The sequence below is a fragment of the Rhinolophus sinicus genome, chromosome X (assembly GCF_036562045.2).
Source record: "Rhinolophus sinicus isolate RSC01 chromosome X, ASM3656204v1, whole genome shotgun sequence".
Classification (NCBI taxonomy): domain Eukaryota; kingdom Metazoa; phylum Chordata; class Mammalia; order Chiroptera; family Rhinolophidae; genus Rhinolophus; species Rhinolophus sinicus.
The window spans coordinates 85,503,236-85,523,277 of NC_133768.1; the positions used below are offsets into that span (position 1 = coordinate 85,503,236).

General features: G+C 36.0%; 1 protein-coding gene across 13 annotated transcripts in view; it reads right to left on the minus strand.

The window, feature by feature from the left end:
• Positions 1–20,042, minus strand: part of THOC2 (THO complex subunit 2) — a 152,773-nt gene that overhangs the window by 39,418 nt on the left and 93,313 nt on the right. For 9 of the 13 annotated variants that reach the window (XR_012493507.1, XR_012493508.1, XM_074324168.1 and 6 more), the window contains 6 exons: positions 5,958–5,999; positions 5,384–5,514; positions 5,184–5,285; positions 1,574–1,670; positions 869–962; positions 379–459 (listed from right to left, as the gene is read on the minus strand). Coding sequence is in view for 11 of the 13 variants with exons in the window: in XM_074324168.1 (XP_074180269.1) it covers positions 379–459; positions 869–962; positions 1,574–1,670; positions 5,184–5,285; positions 5,384–5,514; positions 5,958–5,999 (547 nt within the window). In the remaining 2 variants the exon portion in view is untranslated. The remainder of the gene's footprint in view (positions 1–378; positions 460–868; positions 963–1,573; positions 1,671–5,183; positions 5,286–5,383; positions 5,515–5,957; positions 6,000–20,042) is intronic. The other 4 variants (XM_074324167.1, XM_019718167.2, XM_019718165.2 and 1 more) reach the window with 1 other exon arrangement.

The following is a 20,042-nucleotide window of genomic DNA, read 5'->3' on the forward strand; positions in this document are numbered from 1 at the left end:
AAGGCTAGGGTTTTTTTATTAAACCACCAAATTTTTGTTCTGTTAAGATGAATGGAATTTCCGGATGAAAATGAAAGATGGGAGAATAGTTCCCTTAAGATTAATTCCTCTAAAATAATAGAAGAGAATTTTCATCTTTCCAGTAATGCTTGCCCAAATTCTATCATAGCCAATACTGGCCTCTTGAGTTGGAAAATGAATAAGTACTATATGAACCTGCTTACACAACCAAGAACTTGGATACTCTGTAGGAAAAGCTGAGTGGCTAGATATTCTCAAGAGCTCTCGCCAACAGGTTATTAGCATAGGCAATAGAATATATTGCATAGCAGTTATAACAGATGGAAATTTCATCCTTCAAAAAATAAAAATACTTACTTTGAAGCCAACTTGAGATGGTTGTGTCATCATGTTTCATTCTCTCCTTTTCTGGATTAGCTAAAGCTTCAATGATACAATCTTTCATACATTAAGAAAAAAATTTTAAATCACTACATCTCTAACAAAGACCCTTAAAACAATTAAAAAATGCCAATCTTGGAAAAAAATAAAATTGTTAGCTTCAAGTTATTATAATTATTGAAAAATACATGTACTGTAATACCAACTTTTCTTCTTTAGCCTCTTTTCCATCTTTCAACAAGCAAAACAGATTCCACCTGTATCAAGATGTTTAGTCAACACAGCATTGTCTCTTCCTATATACAACACTGACACACACACACAAACTCCTGACTACCCAACCTTCAGATCAGCCAACTGAATCAACCTCAGATTGTTACTAAAGGAACTTAGAATGAAAATAAAATATTCACCATTAAGATCTATGAAATGTGAAATATATGTACTACTTCACTTGAAAGGATACAGGCCAAGACATCATAATTCAAGGAAGTGAGGTATTTCAATGAATCGACTACAGGTGTTATTAAGTTATCATACTTCTGTATTTGTGACAAGATCTGGAAGGCAGCAACAAAGAATAGATGGTGTTAACTAATCAAGAGAACTGTGGTAACTAAATAAATGCTATACAGTTTATATTTCAAAAGTAATTTCCTTCCATTTTGTGTGTATATAAAACCTACTATCTTATTATTTCCTTAAAAAATATTTTCTCAGGCTACAATTTCCAATTAGGAAATAATTCCAGGGTATCTAAACTAGAATTTTAGCATTATAGAGGCTAGTCTCATGACAAATGTATTTTAAAAATCTTTTTCTAAATACGAAAGTGTTACATCTGAATCACAATGAAATGTGATTCAAATGTTTCTAACAACTAAAATCAAATAATGAATCTCTTTAATGTTTCTAGAAAATCAAAATGTGGTAAACAAGATGTTACACTGTTTATAACAGCATTGTTACATATTACAAGAAAAGTAGATCAATGTGTCAAATATATTGTATACTAAGTTTTGTTTTTAGACTAACCATAAAATGTTTCATTCGCTAAAGGTTTTTTTTCCCCTAAAACTATTACCAAACATTTTAAAAATTACATCATTCCATATTCACTTGTGCTGACTTAGAGACAACAAAAAGAAAAATCCCTTAAAATAATATTAACCTCAAAACATACATAATCAAACAATATGGTTGGATTGCTGTGGCTCAATTTCCCAATTTGTCTTCCAGAAGGCTTCACATTTTCCTTGGTTAGACGCCTATAATGAGAGAAAAAAGTGACAGGGATCATCTTAAGTCATTTCCCTTGTAATGTTGATAGCTTTGTTACATCAAAACAACTCCTAACAAGATATCCAAAATGGATCCATCCAAACAACCACATTCATCACAGAGTTTACTGTAGGACTCAGGTTATTTTGATTAGGTATTTTCCCAGAAGGTATTAATATTCTGTATTAATGCTTAACATTTTTTAATACACACATTTCCATTTTATAGTAATAGTGTAATAAGTATTAAAACTCTTAATTTACTCTACAAGTCCATAAAACTCTTCTTATAGAGAATCATAATTATTTTAGATTTAGAAGGGCTCATTTATCAGTTTAGGGATTAAGATATCCAATTTGCTGTAATACAATGAAATGCCTCATGCCATCTGTCTTGGTGACCCTAATAGAGTAGTAGCTAACGCTGTTGTACTCCTTGATACAGAAAGTTCTCTGGTTTTCATATTCAAAGTAAACAATTTGTGAAAAATCAATTGTACGCCTTTCCTTCCTCTTTAATTCTTCCTCTGCTCAGTATTATTTTACTAATATTCTGGAAATTTATATCTATGAAATGTCTACAGTTCAAAACAAATATTACATAGCATCTTAAACTCTTCTGAGATTATTACATAATAAATCTGGAAACATGAAACTGGTAAAGCTTACAAGTGACAGGAAGCTTTCTAGAATGAAAATATAATGAAGCAAATGATGAACTCATTGATAAATCAAGGAATGTGACCATTCTGGAAGTGACATACTTGATATAATAATTATCTTAAGAAGCTTCTTAAAAACAAAAACAAAAAAAAAAAAAACAACAGCAACAACAACAAAAAGACCCATCAATCAAAATTACTGCTTCCTTTTCTTATTCTCCCTGGCCCAATTTCTTTATTTTTAATTTTTTTTCCACAGAAGAAACATCCATCAGTTTCAAACTTTGGCTATGCTGTTTCGCCTTTAAACTTACCACCACCTGTCCTTACTTCTAACCTTACTATTTCAGGTGGCCCTCCTACTTGCCAAAGCTAACCCTTCTTCTCTACACTTCTTATCCTGTTCCCTTCTGCCACCACCCCAAAGGGAAAAACAAACAAAAATAAAAGGAGTACTTTCTTGATTATGTCTTCCCCTCAAGGTACCATGGTGTCTGACATATGGAACACAATCAATGAACATATGTAGAATGAATTATTGGATGTTCTAGTGCAAATGCATGTTTTAAGCAGTAATCAAAACTTGTGATATTCCGCAAGTAATAAATTAATACATTCCATTCTCAACATAAAATGTTAAATCAATACCAAAGTCATATTGTTCAAGCCTTGTGAAATAGTTATAGCTTAAGAATATAACAAAAATCCAAGTACATTAAAAAATCTGCACATATTCTGCGGTAAATATTTATTAATTTATTCATTGATTCATATTAATATCTTCTATGACAGGCAAAGTGCTAAGCACTAGGATAAAAGGATGAATAACAGCTCCTGCTCTCATGCTCAGTCCAGCTGGAAAGACAGATTTAAAAATCATTTTTTAAATGTTTATGTTCTTTAAAAAACAGAGCAAATTACAGAACAGTACTTACTATATGTTATCAAAGGTGTAAAAGGTGGGGGGGATATATTTGTATTTACTTGTATATACATAGAAATATCTGGAAGGATAAATCAGAAACTAAATTGTAGCTACTTTTTTTTTCCCCTTGGGAGGACTTGAGTGGACAGAGGAATGGAGTGAGAGTCTTGACTGTCAACCTTTTTATATTTACTGAAGTTTAAATCATGTGAATGTATAAACTATTCAAAAGTTAGATAATTTAAAAAGAAAAATAATCATAGCAATGTATCGAAGTGGTATGATAGCATTATATGCATATGGGACAGGGGTGGCACAGACAAAGAACAATCGATTCTGCTTGGTAGTGTTATGAAAAGCTTCACAGAGGTGACACTGGAGGCCACTCTCCAAGCATAAGATCACCAGACAGAGAAAAGAGGTAAGGGAAAACTTGTACGAACAGAAGAAACAAAGAAAATGTATGCAAAGGAAAAGGAGACCATAGCACATTCAGAGAAACATAAGTGGGCTTTAGCACAGCTTTGGGTAGAATTGGCACAAAATGAGGTTGGAAATAGGGAGGTACAGGTCATGGAGGGTCTCTTACATCACCATATCATAAAGTTTGGCATATAACCTGTAGACAATGGTTAGTCACCAAAGGATTTTGAAGAAAGAGAATAACACAAGGCACTGTAATACTCCAGATAAAAGAACTAAGTCAATAGCAGTAAAGAGTGGAAGAGACAGATTCAAGAAAGTTAATAATATGTAATATATTATTAAATAATCTGTATAAAGCATTTAGTTCAGTGCCTGGCACATACAGTAATGGCTCCATAAATACATGCTGTTGTAGTTAAGCTAAAAGCTCTACATGGGGAATTCTTAAGACCAAATCTCTTTCAGAAGAACCAGTTTTAATATAATCTCCTTCCATGACTTCCCCAACTTCCACATAATTCACTCTCTTCTTCATCCTCCCACAGAACTTTATACATACTGTATAACAGCATCTATTAAACCAGAATGTGATTGTGCACACACCTGTTTCTTCAGTAGACTGTGACCAGGGACAGTATCATTAGGCAAAGACAGTAATGTCGCAAACTGTGAGATCTAGTTAAACTAGAGAATGCACTACTTTTAATTAGAATCACCATACTACTGCATGAATGGTAAAGAAATCATAATAATATTAAGTTGGTGCAAAAGTACTTGCTGTTTCTGCGATTTTTTTAAACCTTTTAAACCGCAATTACTTTTGCACCAACCTAATAGCAATAGCCTTGCTGAAAACACCTGCAATACAGCAGTGGATTTAGTTATCTAAACCAATACAAATCTGAAGTACATGATTTTTATAATTAAACTTCAAACAGTTTACCAGGAAGTAAAAAACCTCACTGTTGTGTTCCTAATGACATGGAAATAAAGCACACAAATGAAAAACAACCGAAATTTTTCTAAAGTTGACTCCCTATGAAAATAGTTCTGCATAATTCCAGTAAGTCTTCCAAAGAGAAAAAAAATCTTTATTATAATAACTTGCAGCAGAGGAAATCCCTAGAACTTTGACTATCTTGTACAAGTCATTAAATGTATTCTGCAAATTGAGCAAAGGCTAACAGTGTATCCTCTAAAAGAAAAAGAAAACACTCATCGTATAATATGAAGCATTAAAGAGGATTTTTATTAGATTTTATAGCTATGCAAACATGACAACCACAAAAACTTAACTTGGTGATCAAAATGAGCTAAAAACCACAAAAATTAGTAGTCATTCTATCTGCAGTATATAATCAGCTATACCATTAGCAAATACTCTTAGGCTTCCTTAAAACTGAGGCTCAGACATAAGCTGACTGAAAGAAAGTAAATTAGATCCAGGTATACTTAGGTTAATATGAAAAAAAATAAATTAAAACTTACTTCATGATATATTTGGCTCTGTCTATTGTTTGAGCTTTAACTTTTACTAAAAGTGGGTGACTGTTATAAGTTTCATTCTTCCACTGGCCATATAGACGATATCTTAAAAAGTGATGAGATGAAGAATTAGAAAAAGTTATACATGTAGAGGTTAATGCACTAGAATAGTAGTTCAAAATACAAAAATATTATATATTTACCTATGCTGATATGGAAATGTTTTAAACATTCCCCACAGTTCCTCAGACATACAAGCATTGCAGTCCATCAAAGAAAGAGATGGAAGTAGTACCTGGTCAGTAATGCTAAGCAAACAGCTAAGGATAACTTCCTAAGAAGAAGGGAGGAAAAATTATTTCAGTAAGAGCTACATAATAATCCCTCCCCCAATTAAATTTATGTCAGCCTTGGAAAAATTGTCACTCCTTGATCTCGTAACACACCGTATCTAATTCCCCACACTATCACTGTCCTTTTCACAATGGTTATTATGTTTCTCCAATCTAAGAAAGCAATGACATGAGGAAAAGAAAGGGGTAGCAAGAGAATGGGGGACATTTATTATCTCTCTTCTTTCTTCAACATGGTAATCCTCAAAAATAGAAGGTTGTAAATCTTAAAAGGTAACTTGTAAAATATGCCAAAAGCTATATTCAGCATGTAAAGTATAAAATAATTATTTGTACAGGTGATTAACGTTTGTCCACAGTAAAATTTGCAGTATGCTATACCTAAACAAACATTAGACACATTGGATTTTCTCTAGTCTCTTACCGTTTTCTCCTTATCTTCTTGTTTGCTTCCATCAGACTGAAACTAAAATTAGAAAAAAAAAAACTATAAATAAAATGCAAAGAGGTTAAGATTATGCTGTCAATTTAGTTTCTAATTTGAAAAAAATTAGCTTGCACATGGTTATGAACTATTTCCTTACTATTTACACACATGTAGCCCGTATAACCAATTAACATTTTAAAATTCCGTCTATATTTTTAACCTCCAAATTATTTACAACATTCATGAGTTTTAAACACCAATTTTATAAGCCAATTCTTTTCTCAAACTCATTATCACAAACCAAAGCATCCTAAAACGAATCAAAGTACTTATTATAAAATTTACCCAGCGCAAGTTAGTTACAATGCATTTGCATTTTTCTATCCAGACATTCTAGTTTTTCCCCTACAGAATTGGTAAAATCTAACACTAAAGCAACAATGAAAAAAAGTTAAACTCCCAAAAATGTAAAGCTGTGCTTTAATTCACCATTATTTAAGCCCTCACTGAGAAATAAGCCCAAAATATTAATAACACTGCTGCCAAAGACACTGCTTAACTTGAACACTGCAAAAATGTGGCCCAGTATTATGTCAATGATTTGCAGGTGGGCATCTTAAGTGCCATGTTTGACAATGCTGTCCATTCATTCAAAATGAAGCAGTGATTAATAATTGTGTATGTGTATAGGCAGGTGGAGGGTTGGGGGATTGTGCAAAGACCAAAAGCACAATTGAAGCACTGATACTCAAGGCCAATCTAGAGTCCTGTATAGGATTTAGCACAACACCAAGTGAGGGAAGGGGAAAAGCTAATATGCAGCTAACGAGCTTCTTGTTTTCTTGGCAGATAAGGGTATTTTGTGCATTATGTTTTCATGCTTAAGCAATTTAATGGGTGTAACTGAAGGGAAGTATAATGTCTGTGCAAAATTTTCACCTAATACTAATTCAAGGGCTGCCATGTTACCTTAATTAGAAAACACACACATACACACAATCATATTTGTTTTAATAGGCAGGATAAAAAGCTATAGTTCCCTTTCACAGAAACAATTATTAAGTCAACATATACCCTGGTCAGCAAATAAGGAGTCAGGTTATGAAGGAATTGCCTGGCAGAAAACAAATTACAGTTACTTCTGTTTTCTATTTGTGGGGGAGGGGGCAAATTCTGGTGACATATTGGGTGTACCCTGGGAGTCAGAAATAACGGTATGTCATAATTGGAAGAACTAGGCTTATAATACATTATGTTGGGGATAAAGGCAGTTAAGCTACTCCTTTTCTGGTATGCTATTATTCAAACAAACTTAATAAAGCTACAAATAATTTTCTCCATAGAAATAAAACATTTTCTTAGTTACTAAGCTGTCCTAATTCCCTTACTCGATAATTATATGAGTTTCTGATGTCTACATCAGTTCTCTAGATTTCATAAACAACAAAAACACTGTAAAAGATAAAGAAATATGGAGAGTAAAATGGAATCTTCTAGAGAAACAGTTAAGAAAACTTCCTATCAAAAGCTAATTATAACAAAGATGAACAAAAAGTAAATCAAGAGGTACATGTAAGCAAAAGTAATCGCCTTTAATTTGGTTAAGAAGATAAAGACACATTCCATCCCCTTGATGCTTTCTTTTTTAGTTTAATTTACTTTTTAATTCAGAGTAAATATAAAACTCTCCATTCCAATAATACAATACTAGAAGTTTTGACTGGCCAGACCAGGAAGGAATGGGAGGAAGAAAGAAACAAAAGATATGCCTTCATTCATTCATTTAGCATGTGCCAGGCACTGGGAATTCAAAAATTGAACAGGATGGAGGAGTTCGTACCTTTGAGGAACTGACAAAGATCGTTCCTATCTTTGAGGATCACTTGAAGATCAAAACTACGCTTGCTAATACTCTATTAGGAACCGAATTTTTAAGTTTGAATAAAATTCAGCACTCACAATTATGCCTAGATAGACCATCAGCTATAAATGGCCCCAAGCAGGTTCCAATCTTGTCCTATAATGACGGAGCAGCTGACGGGGCAGCGTAACAGTACTGGACACAAAAAAGAATGTAGGTCCATTAGGAAGGGGCATTTGGAGACTGGAGAAATAAAGGTTGAGAAAAGTTGTAGCTATAACTAGATAAATTACTTTTTTATTACTAATGTTCTGTTTAGTAGCTCTAACCCATGAATGTTTCAAATGCTACTTTAGACTATACTTTATCTCCAAAAAGAAAAAATAAAACATACTAAGATTTGTGACCAGATTGGAACCCTAAGCTACATCTAAGTAAATTATAGAACTATTTTCACCGTCCTTCTTTTTCTTTATTTTTTTAAAGTTTATTGCGGTGACACTGGTTAGTAAACTTACATAGGTTTCAGGTGTACAATTCTGTAATCCATCATCGCTATATCACACTGTGTGTTCACCACCATCCTTATTTTTATTGTTCTATTAACTACCATTTATTGAATATTCACTATGTGCCGTGTACTAGGCTAAGAACTTCACATTTATGTCTTAAAACTATGAGAAAAAACTTTTTGCTAGAAAGGATCCAAATAAGACCCATCAAAATAACTTACAAACAGGAAAATATAACCTATAGGCTAAAAGTTACAGGAACATGAGTTTACCAAGCCTGGAAAAGAGATAACTAAGTAGGCTTTCAATGTTTTGGTTCAAAACCTTTTTATTTTTCAATCATTAACTCTTAAGACTTTATAAAACACTTAGAAATAACCAGTAATGTTGATACTACACCATTAATGAAAACACAAGAAGAGATACTAAATGAAAAAAGTACTATATTCCACTATTCTACGTTTCATTTTTAGTCAATACAAATCTAACCAAGATGCCAAAGAAATAATAATATATGGTCACCTATACAGGATGACCACACATGCTGGTTCTCACTTTTCATCCCAGTGTAAATAGCAGCACAACCTTTCAACCTTGAGAGTCCTGGTTTAGACAATAAAGTACATGGTCTCCCTACTTACTACATGAGCAGCATTCAAGTTGCAGTAAATGACTTGTGGGAGTGGTTTAAATATTAAAACAGGGTAAACAAAACAAATTCCTAAATAGCTATGCTCAGTTTCATAAAATTCACCACCCAAAAGTACATGAAAGTGTGCTTTGTCTTACACAAGCATGGTTCTAACAAAATGTGTATAAAAATGGGTGTTTTCAATGCATTTCATGAATATGAATAGGTGATTTATTTAAATGAATTCCTTTTAATAACAGAAATATAAAAAGAGAGTTCATAACAGAAGTCTGTTACAAAATAAAAACTGCCCTGTAAATCTATCATTAGGGCAAATGAAGGTTTTCATATGGAATTTGTTTAAAGTAATATGCCCTGTGTTTTAGTTTCGATTTCCCCCATAAGCAGACCCTATTCAAGTTCAGGCACAGTTTATTTGGGAAGTAATCCTAGGAATCACCAATAGGAAATTATTCTTGTGGGTCACTGAAGTTTGATCTCACTAGAGACTCTGAGGGTCTATGTGAAAATACATCTCAGGGTTATCTCACCTGAGGGCAACTCCCATCATTTCATTGGTTGAGAGTTGGGGACAGGGGATGAGGTGATTTAGTTCCCCAGCATCCAGGCTACCAATTCCTGCACTATCCATGCAGGCTCCCAGGGCCAGAAAAACCCTCAAAGAGATGCAAGTGCCAGCAATTTAAAACTGGGCTGCCACACACTGAAATGGTAAGGACCTGGCATAAAAGCCAAAGGATCTGATAACATGTGCTATGACCTGCACAGACAAAGGGCAAAACCTCTAAGAGGTGTGCATTTTCAAAAATACTTTTAAATGCTACTTCTCTTTTATATACTTTGATTTTTTTTTTCTGAAACTGAACATTGAGGTTCAATTTCAGAAAACAGTCTTTGAAAGGAGGCATGGGGGTTGAATCAATTATTTGCAGTGTGCATTTGGCCCACACTAAAAATTCCACTTTCATGTATAAAACGTACTTCTAAAGAATTATACTGCCTGAACATAGTGTCTACATTTAGCTGTTAATGGACTAAATATCTGCCTATCTTGTATGTTTATATACCTCTCTTAGGTTGAAAGTATAGCTAATGAGAAAAATTAAGATCCTACTTGTAATTTATTACCTTAACTATGATTCTACACCATGTATAGAAGTGTCAGATGAAGATATCCACTAATAGCAAAGGTAACCTTAGTTCAAATCAATTATTATAGGTGACAATGTAAGTGCAAATATAAACATCCCAACAGTTCTTCCCTGCTCAAGCTCATTCAATAGCAAGAGTGTTGTGGATTAAATTTGGTCTCCAACTCTCTAGAATTCCTCATTTTCTTTGTATAAGACTTGTAATAGCAAAAGTACATAGAAGAGCTTAACAAATGGTGCAAAAGATAGCAATGTGTGTCTCTATTTGAACAATTAAGAATCATAATGCAAGGTTTTGGTTATCTTAAAAACATTCTTGGGTGGACGGGTGGCTCAGTTGGTTAGAGCGCGAGCTCTGGACAACGGGGCTGTCAGCTGTATTCCCACATGGGCCAGTGAGCTCCGCCCTCCGCAACTAGAATGAAGTCAATGAGCTGCCACTCAGCTCCCAGGTGGCCAGATGGCTCAGTTGGTTGGAGTGTGGGCTCTCAACCACAAGGTTGCCGGTTCGACTCCTCGACTCCCACAAGGGATGGTGGGCTGCATCGCCCGCAACTGAACACAGCACCTTGAACTGAGCTGCAGCTGAGTTCCTGGATGGCTCAGTTGGCTGGAGCATGGCCTCTCAAACACAAGGTTGATGGTTGGACTCCTTGACTCCTGCGAGGGATGGTGGGTTGTGCCCCCTGCAACTAACAACCGCAACTTGACCTGGAGCTAAGCTGCGCCCCTCCACAACTAAGATTGAAAGGACAACAACAATTTTAACTGAAAATCTTGGCATGAGAAAGGTGTGTGCAAAGATGGTCATGAAGGAGCTCACTGATGAACAAAAGCAAAAGAGAGCTGAAATTTGCCAAGATCTTTTGGAGAGGCAACACGATGTTATCACTGGTGATGAAACATGGGTGTACCAATACAACCCTGAAAAAAGCATCAAAGTGCACAATGGAAGTCAGCCAATGCTCCACGACCAAAAAAGTTCCATACAAATCAAGAGTCAAAACGATGTTGCTAACCTTTCTTATCATCAGCGGGATTATTCATTATGAATTTGTACCAACTGGACAAACAGTTAAGGAAGTTTACTATTTGGAAGTGCTGAAAAGGCTGCAGGAAAAAGACAAAAACGACCTAAACTTTTCGCCAACAATTCATGGTTCTTGCACCACAATAATGCACCAGCTCAAACGACACTGACTGTGAGGGAGTTTTTAGCCAGAAAACAAATAATTATATGGAACACCCTCCCTATTCACCAGATCTGGCCCCCAATGACTTCTTTCTTTACCCAAAGATAAAGGAAATATTGAAAGGAAGACATTTTGATGACCTTCAGAACATCAGGCCTATTAATACGATGATAGCTCTAATGGCCATTCCAGAAAAAGAGTTCCAAAATTGCTTTGAAAGGTGGCCTAGGCGCTGGCATTGGTACATAGCTTCCCAAGGGGAGTACTTCGAAGGTGAGCATAGTGATGTTCAGCAATGAGGTATGTAGCACTTTTTCCAGGACTAGTTCACGAACGGAATTCTCAGACATCCGCATACTCACAATTGCCCTAAAAAGTCCCTTAAATCATCTATAAATTATACAAACACATTATCTTTCGTTTAAGTTCAATACACCTGTTTTTTCACCTCCAGTATTAGAAGAAATCACTGGTAAGTGAACATGAGTTGTAAACATGAATTCATGTGAACATGAGATGAACTGATAGGCTTGCATTTAAGGGCCAGGTCACATGAAAACACATTAGTTTAAAAGCGAGACTCACACAATGTGGTGAGCTCTCTCTAAGGGACCTGAGAAACTGAACCAAATTGAAAGAAAGGGTATCTCCAATTTCACCCTTACTCCTAGGCATACACACTGAGTATTCTGATGGAACAATTCTGGCCATATTCACATAAATTAAGCACAGGTATGGCACAATTCCACTGTACTTGAACCCTATACCTTCATCCAAATGGAATATTAATTTTACCCTCTAACCTACACAACCAGGATAGATCTTCAAATTTGAAAACAAATAAATGGAGTAAAGCAGGATAACAGCCCCTCCCTCCCCTAATAGCTGATGATAAACAACAACAACAAAAAAGTAAACATCAAGCCAAAATTCTAAAGTAGCTGATTCATAAGCTAGAGTTTTGGAATCAATGGTCTAAAGTACACAGTCTCCCTAGCAACCAAAACTTGTAATTATGAAAAATTTCAGGTTTATGTAAAAGTTGAATGGGTAGTATACTACCAATAAATACCTACATACCTACCTTGTAGATTCCACAATTAACATTTTGCCTTTTTATTTTGACTAACCAAAAAAATTACAGACATGACACTTCATGTCTAAACATTTCCATATGCATCTCGTAAGAAAAAAGACATTCTTCCACATTACCACAATATTATCACAACTATTGCTACTATCATCTAATACCTAGTCTAAGATATATTCTGACCCTGTGACTCTAGGCTTCTCTAAGATTTATCTGTGAATAAATTTAAAGTACTCTGGCTTTCACCAAAGGCCAACATAAGAAACAGTCATTCATAAAGAGCCTAGCCAGGCAAATGAATTAAGATGACAGAATGAAACATAAACACAGAATTTCTCCCCCTAATCCCTAATGCAATGAACAAAGTATGTCTTCTTGGTTTTTTTCAATGCCCCAAATTAACCACCAGTCAAGAAAGAAAAGGAGAAACTATGCTATTAACTTCAAGAAGGGACAAACACAAACACACACACACACACACACACATCAATCCCCAGTAGTACTGAGTGAGGAAGGTTAGTCAACAAAATCCTTTAGACAAGGTGGCCTGCAAGGTAAGTAAGTTGCCTGAGGAAAAACCTTAGAGAGTAGAAGCCCAGCAGGACTCTGGCAAAGGGAGAAGGAGCTGCCAAGACTTAATACCTTTCAAAGGAACTGTGCTTAAGATGGGTGAAGAAGTCAAAGTTCAAGGGAGTTGGATGCCCACTCAGCTGGGCATACACACTAAAGGCTAGGTAATAGGATCTCAGATGAGAAACCAGGGAACCCCTAAATGAGGACTATCCTCAGCCTCACCAAGCTCATTCCTCTATATCCTAGACTGCAGAAAAATTGAAAAGAGAAGCCCATACTCAAACAGTAACTTGGAGGGAGGAGGACTGGTCTTAAATAAGGTGGGGAGGGCATAAGGATTTATTCACACTCTATCAGAAAGAAGGTCTGAAAAAAGCTGTCCATAAAAAGATGAAAAGAGATGCTGTGGATACTATTGAAACAAATAGCCAAAAAAAGAACAGAAAAGTAAAACACATTCAGGACAAATAAACTTAGGCTGGACGAAAGTAGAACACAAAGGGATAGAGGCAAATTCTTCTTCATTAAGTATCTATATACAGTCATAGAAAAAAACTATTAAGAATAAACTCAACAAAACAGGAGAAGCTTGGAGATGAGATACATGAGATAAAAATAGATTGCAGAGAAAAACTAACAAAACCCCACTAAACAGACATAATTTGAATAGCAAGTAATTTCACAATTTCCAAAATTCAGATAACTAATTTCTTCAATTTCAGACATACTAAATTTCTACAGGTCATAGCACATGGTAATTTTGAGATTGGCCTCTGAAGTCAGATTGCTGGGATTGCAATCACAGCTCTGATTATGTCACAGAAATCGCGGCGTGACGTGAGCCTCTTGAAATCTCCCTGGAATTTACAACAAATTGAACAGCTACATTACCCTGATACTAAAACCTGGTAAGGACAGCACAAAAAAAGAAAACTACAGACCAATATCTCTGATGAATACCGATGCAAAAATCCTAAATAAAATTCTAGCAACTCGAATACAACAATGCATTAAAAAGATTATTCATCACGACCAAGTGGGGGTTCATCACCGGGGCACAAGGATGGTTCAACATACGCAAATCCATCAATGTGATACATCACATAAACAAAAAAAGGACAAAAATCATATGATTATATCAATTGATGCAGAAAAAGCATTTGACAAGATACAACATCCATTTATGATTAAAACACTTAATAAAATGGGTATAGAAGGAAAATACCTTAACATAATAAAGGCCATATATGACAAGCCCTCTGCTAATCTCATAATTAATGGAGAAAAACTGAAGCCCTTTGCTCTACGTTCAGGAACACGACAGGGATGTCCCCTATCACCTCTGCTTTTCAACATAGTGTTGGAAGTCCTTGCCAGAGCAATCAGGCAAGAGAAAGAAATAAAAGGCATCCAAATTGGGAATGAAGAAGTTAAATTATCACTCTTTGCAGATGACATGATGCTATATATAGAAAACCCTAAAGACTCCACCAAAAAGCTATTAGAAACAATCAACAAATACAGTAAAGTTGCTGGCTACAAAATCAACGCACAAAAGTCCATTGCCTTCCTATATACTAACAATGAAATCTCAGAAAAAGAAATACAAAAAACAATTCCTTTTGCAATTGCAGCAAAAAGAATAAAATACCTAGGAATAAACTTAACCAAGGAAATGAAAGACCTATATGCTGAAAACTATAAGACATTTTTGAAAGAAATTGAAGAAGACACAAAGAAATGGAAAGACATTCCGTGCTCATGGATTGAAAGAATCAACATAGTTAAAATGGCCATATTACCCATATCAATATACAGATTCAATGGAATCCCCATCAAAATCCCAATGGCATATTTTAAAGAAATAGAACAAAAAATCATCAGATTTGTTTGGAACCTCAAAAGACCCCGAATAGCCAAAGCAATCTTAAGGAAAAAGAACAATAATGGAGGTATCACACTTCCTGATTTGGCTTGTACTACAGGGCTACAATAATCAAAACAGCATGGTATTGGCAGAAAAACAGACACATAGACCAATGGAATAGAATTTACAACCCAGAAATAAAACCACATAAATATGGACAGATAATTTTTGACAAAGAAGCTAAAAACATACAATGGAGCAAAGACAGCCTCTTCAATAAATGGTGCTGGGAGAATTGGATAGCCATGTGCAAAAGAATGAAACTGGACTGCTATTTGTCACCATGTACCAAAGTTAATTCAAAATGGATCAAAGACTTAAGCATAAGACCTGACACAATAAACTGCATAGAAGAAAACATAGGTACTAAACTTATGGACCTTGGGTTCAAAGAGCATTTTATGAACTTGACTCCAAAGGCAATGGAAGTAAAAGCTAAAATAAACGAATGGGACTATATGAAACTTAAAAGCTTCTGCACAGCAAAAGAAACCATTGACAAAATAAAGAGACCACCAGCTGAATGGGGAAGATTTTTTGCAAACAGTGCCTCCGATAAGGGGCTAGTATCCAGAATATACAAGGAACTCATGCAACTCAACAACAAAAAAACAAACAACCCAATTGAAAAATGGGCAGAGGACTTGAAGAGACATTTCTCCAAAGAGGACACACAAATGGCAAATAGACATATGAAAAAATGCTCAACATCACTAATCATCAGAGAAATGCAAATCAAAACCACAATGAGATATCACCTCACCCCAGTCAGAATGGCTATCATCAACAAGACAAATAGTAACAAATGTTGGAGAGGCTGTGGAGAAAAAGGAACCCTCATACACTGTTGGTGGGAATGCAGACTGGTGCAGCCGTTATGGAAGGCAGTGTGGAGGTTCCTCAAAGAATTACGAATAGAATTGCCATATGACCCAGCAATCCCTCTCCTGGGTATCTACTCAAAAAATCTGAAAACATTTAGAGATAAAGACCCGTGTGTTCCAATGTTCATTGCAGCTTTGTTTACAGTGGCCAAGACATGGAAACAACCAAAATGTCCTTCGATAGATGAATGGATAAAGAAGTTGTGGTATATATACACAATGGAATACTATTCAGCGGTAAGAAAAGATGATATAGGAACATTTGTGACAACATGGATGGATCTTGAGAGAGTAATGCTGAGCGAAATAAGTCAGACAGAAAAAGCAGAGAACCATGTGATTTCACTGATATGTGGTATATAAACCAAAAACAACAAAAGAACAAGACAAACAAATGAGAAACAGAAACTCATAGACACAGACAATAGTTTAGTGGTTGCCAGAGGGTAAGGGGTGGGGAGCGTGGGGGTGGGAGATGAGGGTAAGGGGGATCGAATATATGGTGATGGAAGGAGAACTGACTCTGGGTGATGAACACACAATGGGATTTACAGATGATGTAATACAGAATTGTACACCTGAAATCTATGTAATTTTACTAACAATTGTCACCCCAATAAATTTAATAAAATAAAATTTTTAAAAAAATTGAACAGCTATAATTCCACAAACGACTCCCTGCGCAGCAGACAAGCAAGACAAAGCGACATGCAGTTGAAATCATGTAAAGGTGGCCAAATTGGACAAGCAGGGAAGGACAAATAGGAGAAGTGCAGAGACGCGGACATCAAGGCTGTAGAACGCAAACCAAGCTCTGAGCTCCCTGCACTAGGAAGCTACAACAGTCGCAGGGCAGGGAAAAATTGGGACTGCTAGCGTTCCCCTTATGGCCCACAGTTCTGCGTAAGGGATCAGCATATAACAGTGCTGAACCCAACACTCACGGCAGAGAATTCGGAGCAAAGACTGAGGGAAGAAGGGTGAAAATGGCGGTTTAAGCCCTCACTGGCAAGAAGAAGAGGGAAGGCATAGGCACAAAGTCTAGCGGACGCCTCCCACCCTCCCAGAGCTCATCCCCCTCCCACCCTCCCAGTACAAGATGCAGAACGATAGCAGTGTCAGATCAAAAGAACAGAATATTTACATTTCTGAGAACTGCAGCCCCGTAGACAAAGACTCAACCTAACGAATTCCAGCGAAGGGAGCTTTGGGTCAAGATTAACTGTGCTGGAAGACACTGCCATTGCTCAGAGCCACCTCTCACAACCCAACCCATGCCTACTACCAACTAACGGGGCGCACCCCTACAGGGGTAAACAGATCAGTAGAAAGACACAGGAACTGAATCTGGTTGCAGGAAGACCTTTGGGACTCAAAAGTTTTCCACATCCCTCTAGGGAAGGGGTGCTCTGACACCCACCTGACCTGCTCACAGAGGAGAAGCCCACCTTCCAGGGAAAACTCCCATCATGTGAGAAGCCAGAACACTGCAACAGAAAAATGTAACACTACAGTGAGAGAGAAAATTAAAGGCTGCAGTGAGAGAGAAATAAAACATTCCACCAACACCTACTGGAAAGGAAACGAAAGAGCTCTTCCTATCAACCTGTTGCAGAACCCACTCCTGTAGATGCCTAGGAAGAGAAATAATTATTCATTAATTGCCATGAATAACCAAGGTAACAAGGCAGCTCAGAAAGAAAATGAAAAGTCTCCAGAAAATGAACTTAAAGACATGGAAATATGTGACTTAAATGACAGAGAATTCAAGATTGCAGTTCTGAAAAAACTCAACGAGATGCAAGAAAACAGACAGGCAGTTTAATGAACTCAGAAACACAATCAAAGAACAAAATGAACATTTTACCAAAGAGACTGAAATTTTAAAACAGAACCAAGTAGAATTTCTGGAGATTAAGAACTCAGTGAAAGAAATGAAGAATGAAATAGCCAGCTTAGGTAACAGAGTTGACCACATGGAGGAAGAATCAGTGACACTGAAGACAGAAATCTGAAAATGACACACATGGAAGAAGAGAGAGACTTCAGAGTTAAAAGAAATGACAGAACTCTACAAGAGCTTTCTGACTCCATCAGAAAGAGCAATATAAGAATAATGGGCATACCAGAAGGAGAAGAAACAATGCAGGGAATAGAGAGTACATTCAAACAAATAGTCGACAAGAACTTTCCAAACTTGTGGAAAGAACTGGATCCTAAAATCCAAGAAGCAAATAGAACACCTAATTCCCTCAATCCCAACAGGCCTTCTCCAAGGCACATTGTATTGAAGCTGTCAAAAATTAGCGACAAAGAAAGATTCCTCAAAGCAGCCAGAGAAGAGAAATTGGTAACCCACAAAGGAAAGCCCATTAGATTATCAGCAGATTTTTCAGCAAAAACTCGAGAAGCCAGAAGGGAGTGAAATCAAATATTCAAAGTATTGAACGAGAGAAATTATGAGCCAACAATAATATATCCAGCGAAGATATCCTTCAGATGTGAAGGAGGAATAAAGGTCTTTCCAGACATACAGAAGCTGAGGGAATTTTCTAACACACAACCTCTACTACAAGAAATACTGAAGGAGAGTATTCCAAGTAAAACAAAAAAGAAAAAGAATACAAAACCATGAGTAGTATCACAAACAGACAGAAACAAGAAATAGCAACCCAACACCAAAAAGGATCCTATACATTTAAATATAATATACAGGTTAAAGAAGAAAAAAAAAGAGGAAAAAACTTGCTACTGTAGTGCAGAAATCAACTCACAGCACAAATAAAGATAATTTATGACAACAAAAACATAAAAGGGAAGAGAGCAAAGGTCTGAACCGGTAAAAGGGAATGGAGAAAGGAAGCATGCTGAAGAAAATGGAGTACTCTAAATATGAAACTTTCTTTTACATGAACTTACTGGTAACCACTCAAAAACAATCCAGAAGTGAAATACAAAACGTAAGAAAAGATGAAACACAAGGAAAAATCATCGAATCCAACCACACTGAAATAACAGACAGCAACACAAAGGCAAAGAAACAATGGAGACACAGTCCTACCAGAAAACCAAAGACAGAATGATAGGAAATCCTCGTATATCAATAATCACCCTAAATGTAAATGGACTGAACTCACCAATAGAAAGGGAGAGAGTAGGAGACTGGATCAAAAAAACTAAACCCAACCATATGCTGCCTCCAAGAGACACCTCTGAGCTACAAGGACAAATACACACTCAAAGTGAAAGGGTTCACATTGACACTCCAAGCAAACGGTATTCAGAAAAAAGCAGGTGTGGGCATACTGACATCAGGTGGAACAGACTACAGGATAAAAAAGGTAACAAGAGACAAAGATGGACATTTCATATTGATAAGGAGGACTATACAACAAGAAGACCTAACAGTCATCAGCATTTATGACCCCAATCAGGGAGGACCAAAATATACCAAGCAGCCACTAACAGAACTAAGGGGAGAAGCTGAAACAATTAGAATAGGGGACCTAAATACAGCATTGACAGCTATGGATAGACTATCCAAACTGAAAGTAAAGAAATATCAGCCCTAAATGACACATTAGATGAAATAGACATAATGGACATTTATAGAGCACTTCATCCTAGCACATCAGACTATATATTATTTTCTACTGTACATGGAACATTCTCAAGGATAGACCATATATGGAACATAAAAGTAACCTCAGCAAATTAAAGAAGATTGAAATCATACCAAGCATATTCTCTGATCACAAGGCTCTGAAATTGGATATCAACTGAGAAAACAAAGAAGGAAAAACCACAAATATGTGGAGACTAAACAATATACTTTTAAACAACAACTGGGTCAGAGCGGAAGTAGGAAGAGAGATAAAAAGATACATAGAAACAAATAAGAATGACAACACATCCCATCAAAATTTTTGGAATGCAGTGAAAGCAATTTTAAGAGGGAAATTTATATCATGGAAGGCCTATCTCAAGAAAGAAGAAAAATCCCACATACACCACCTCACATTAAATATTAAAGAACTAGAAAAAGGAAGAACAAATGAAACCTGAAATTAGCAGAAGGAAGGAAATAAAAATCAGAGCAGAACTAAATGAAATAGAGAACAAAAAGACAATAGATAAAATGAATGCAACAAAGAACTGGTTCTTTGAAAAGATTAATAAAATTGACAAACCCTTGAGTAGACTCACAAAGATAAAAAGAGAAAAGACACAAATAAACAA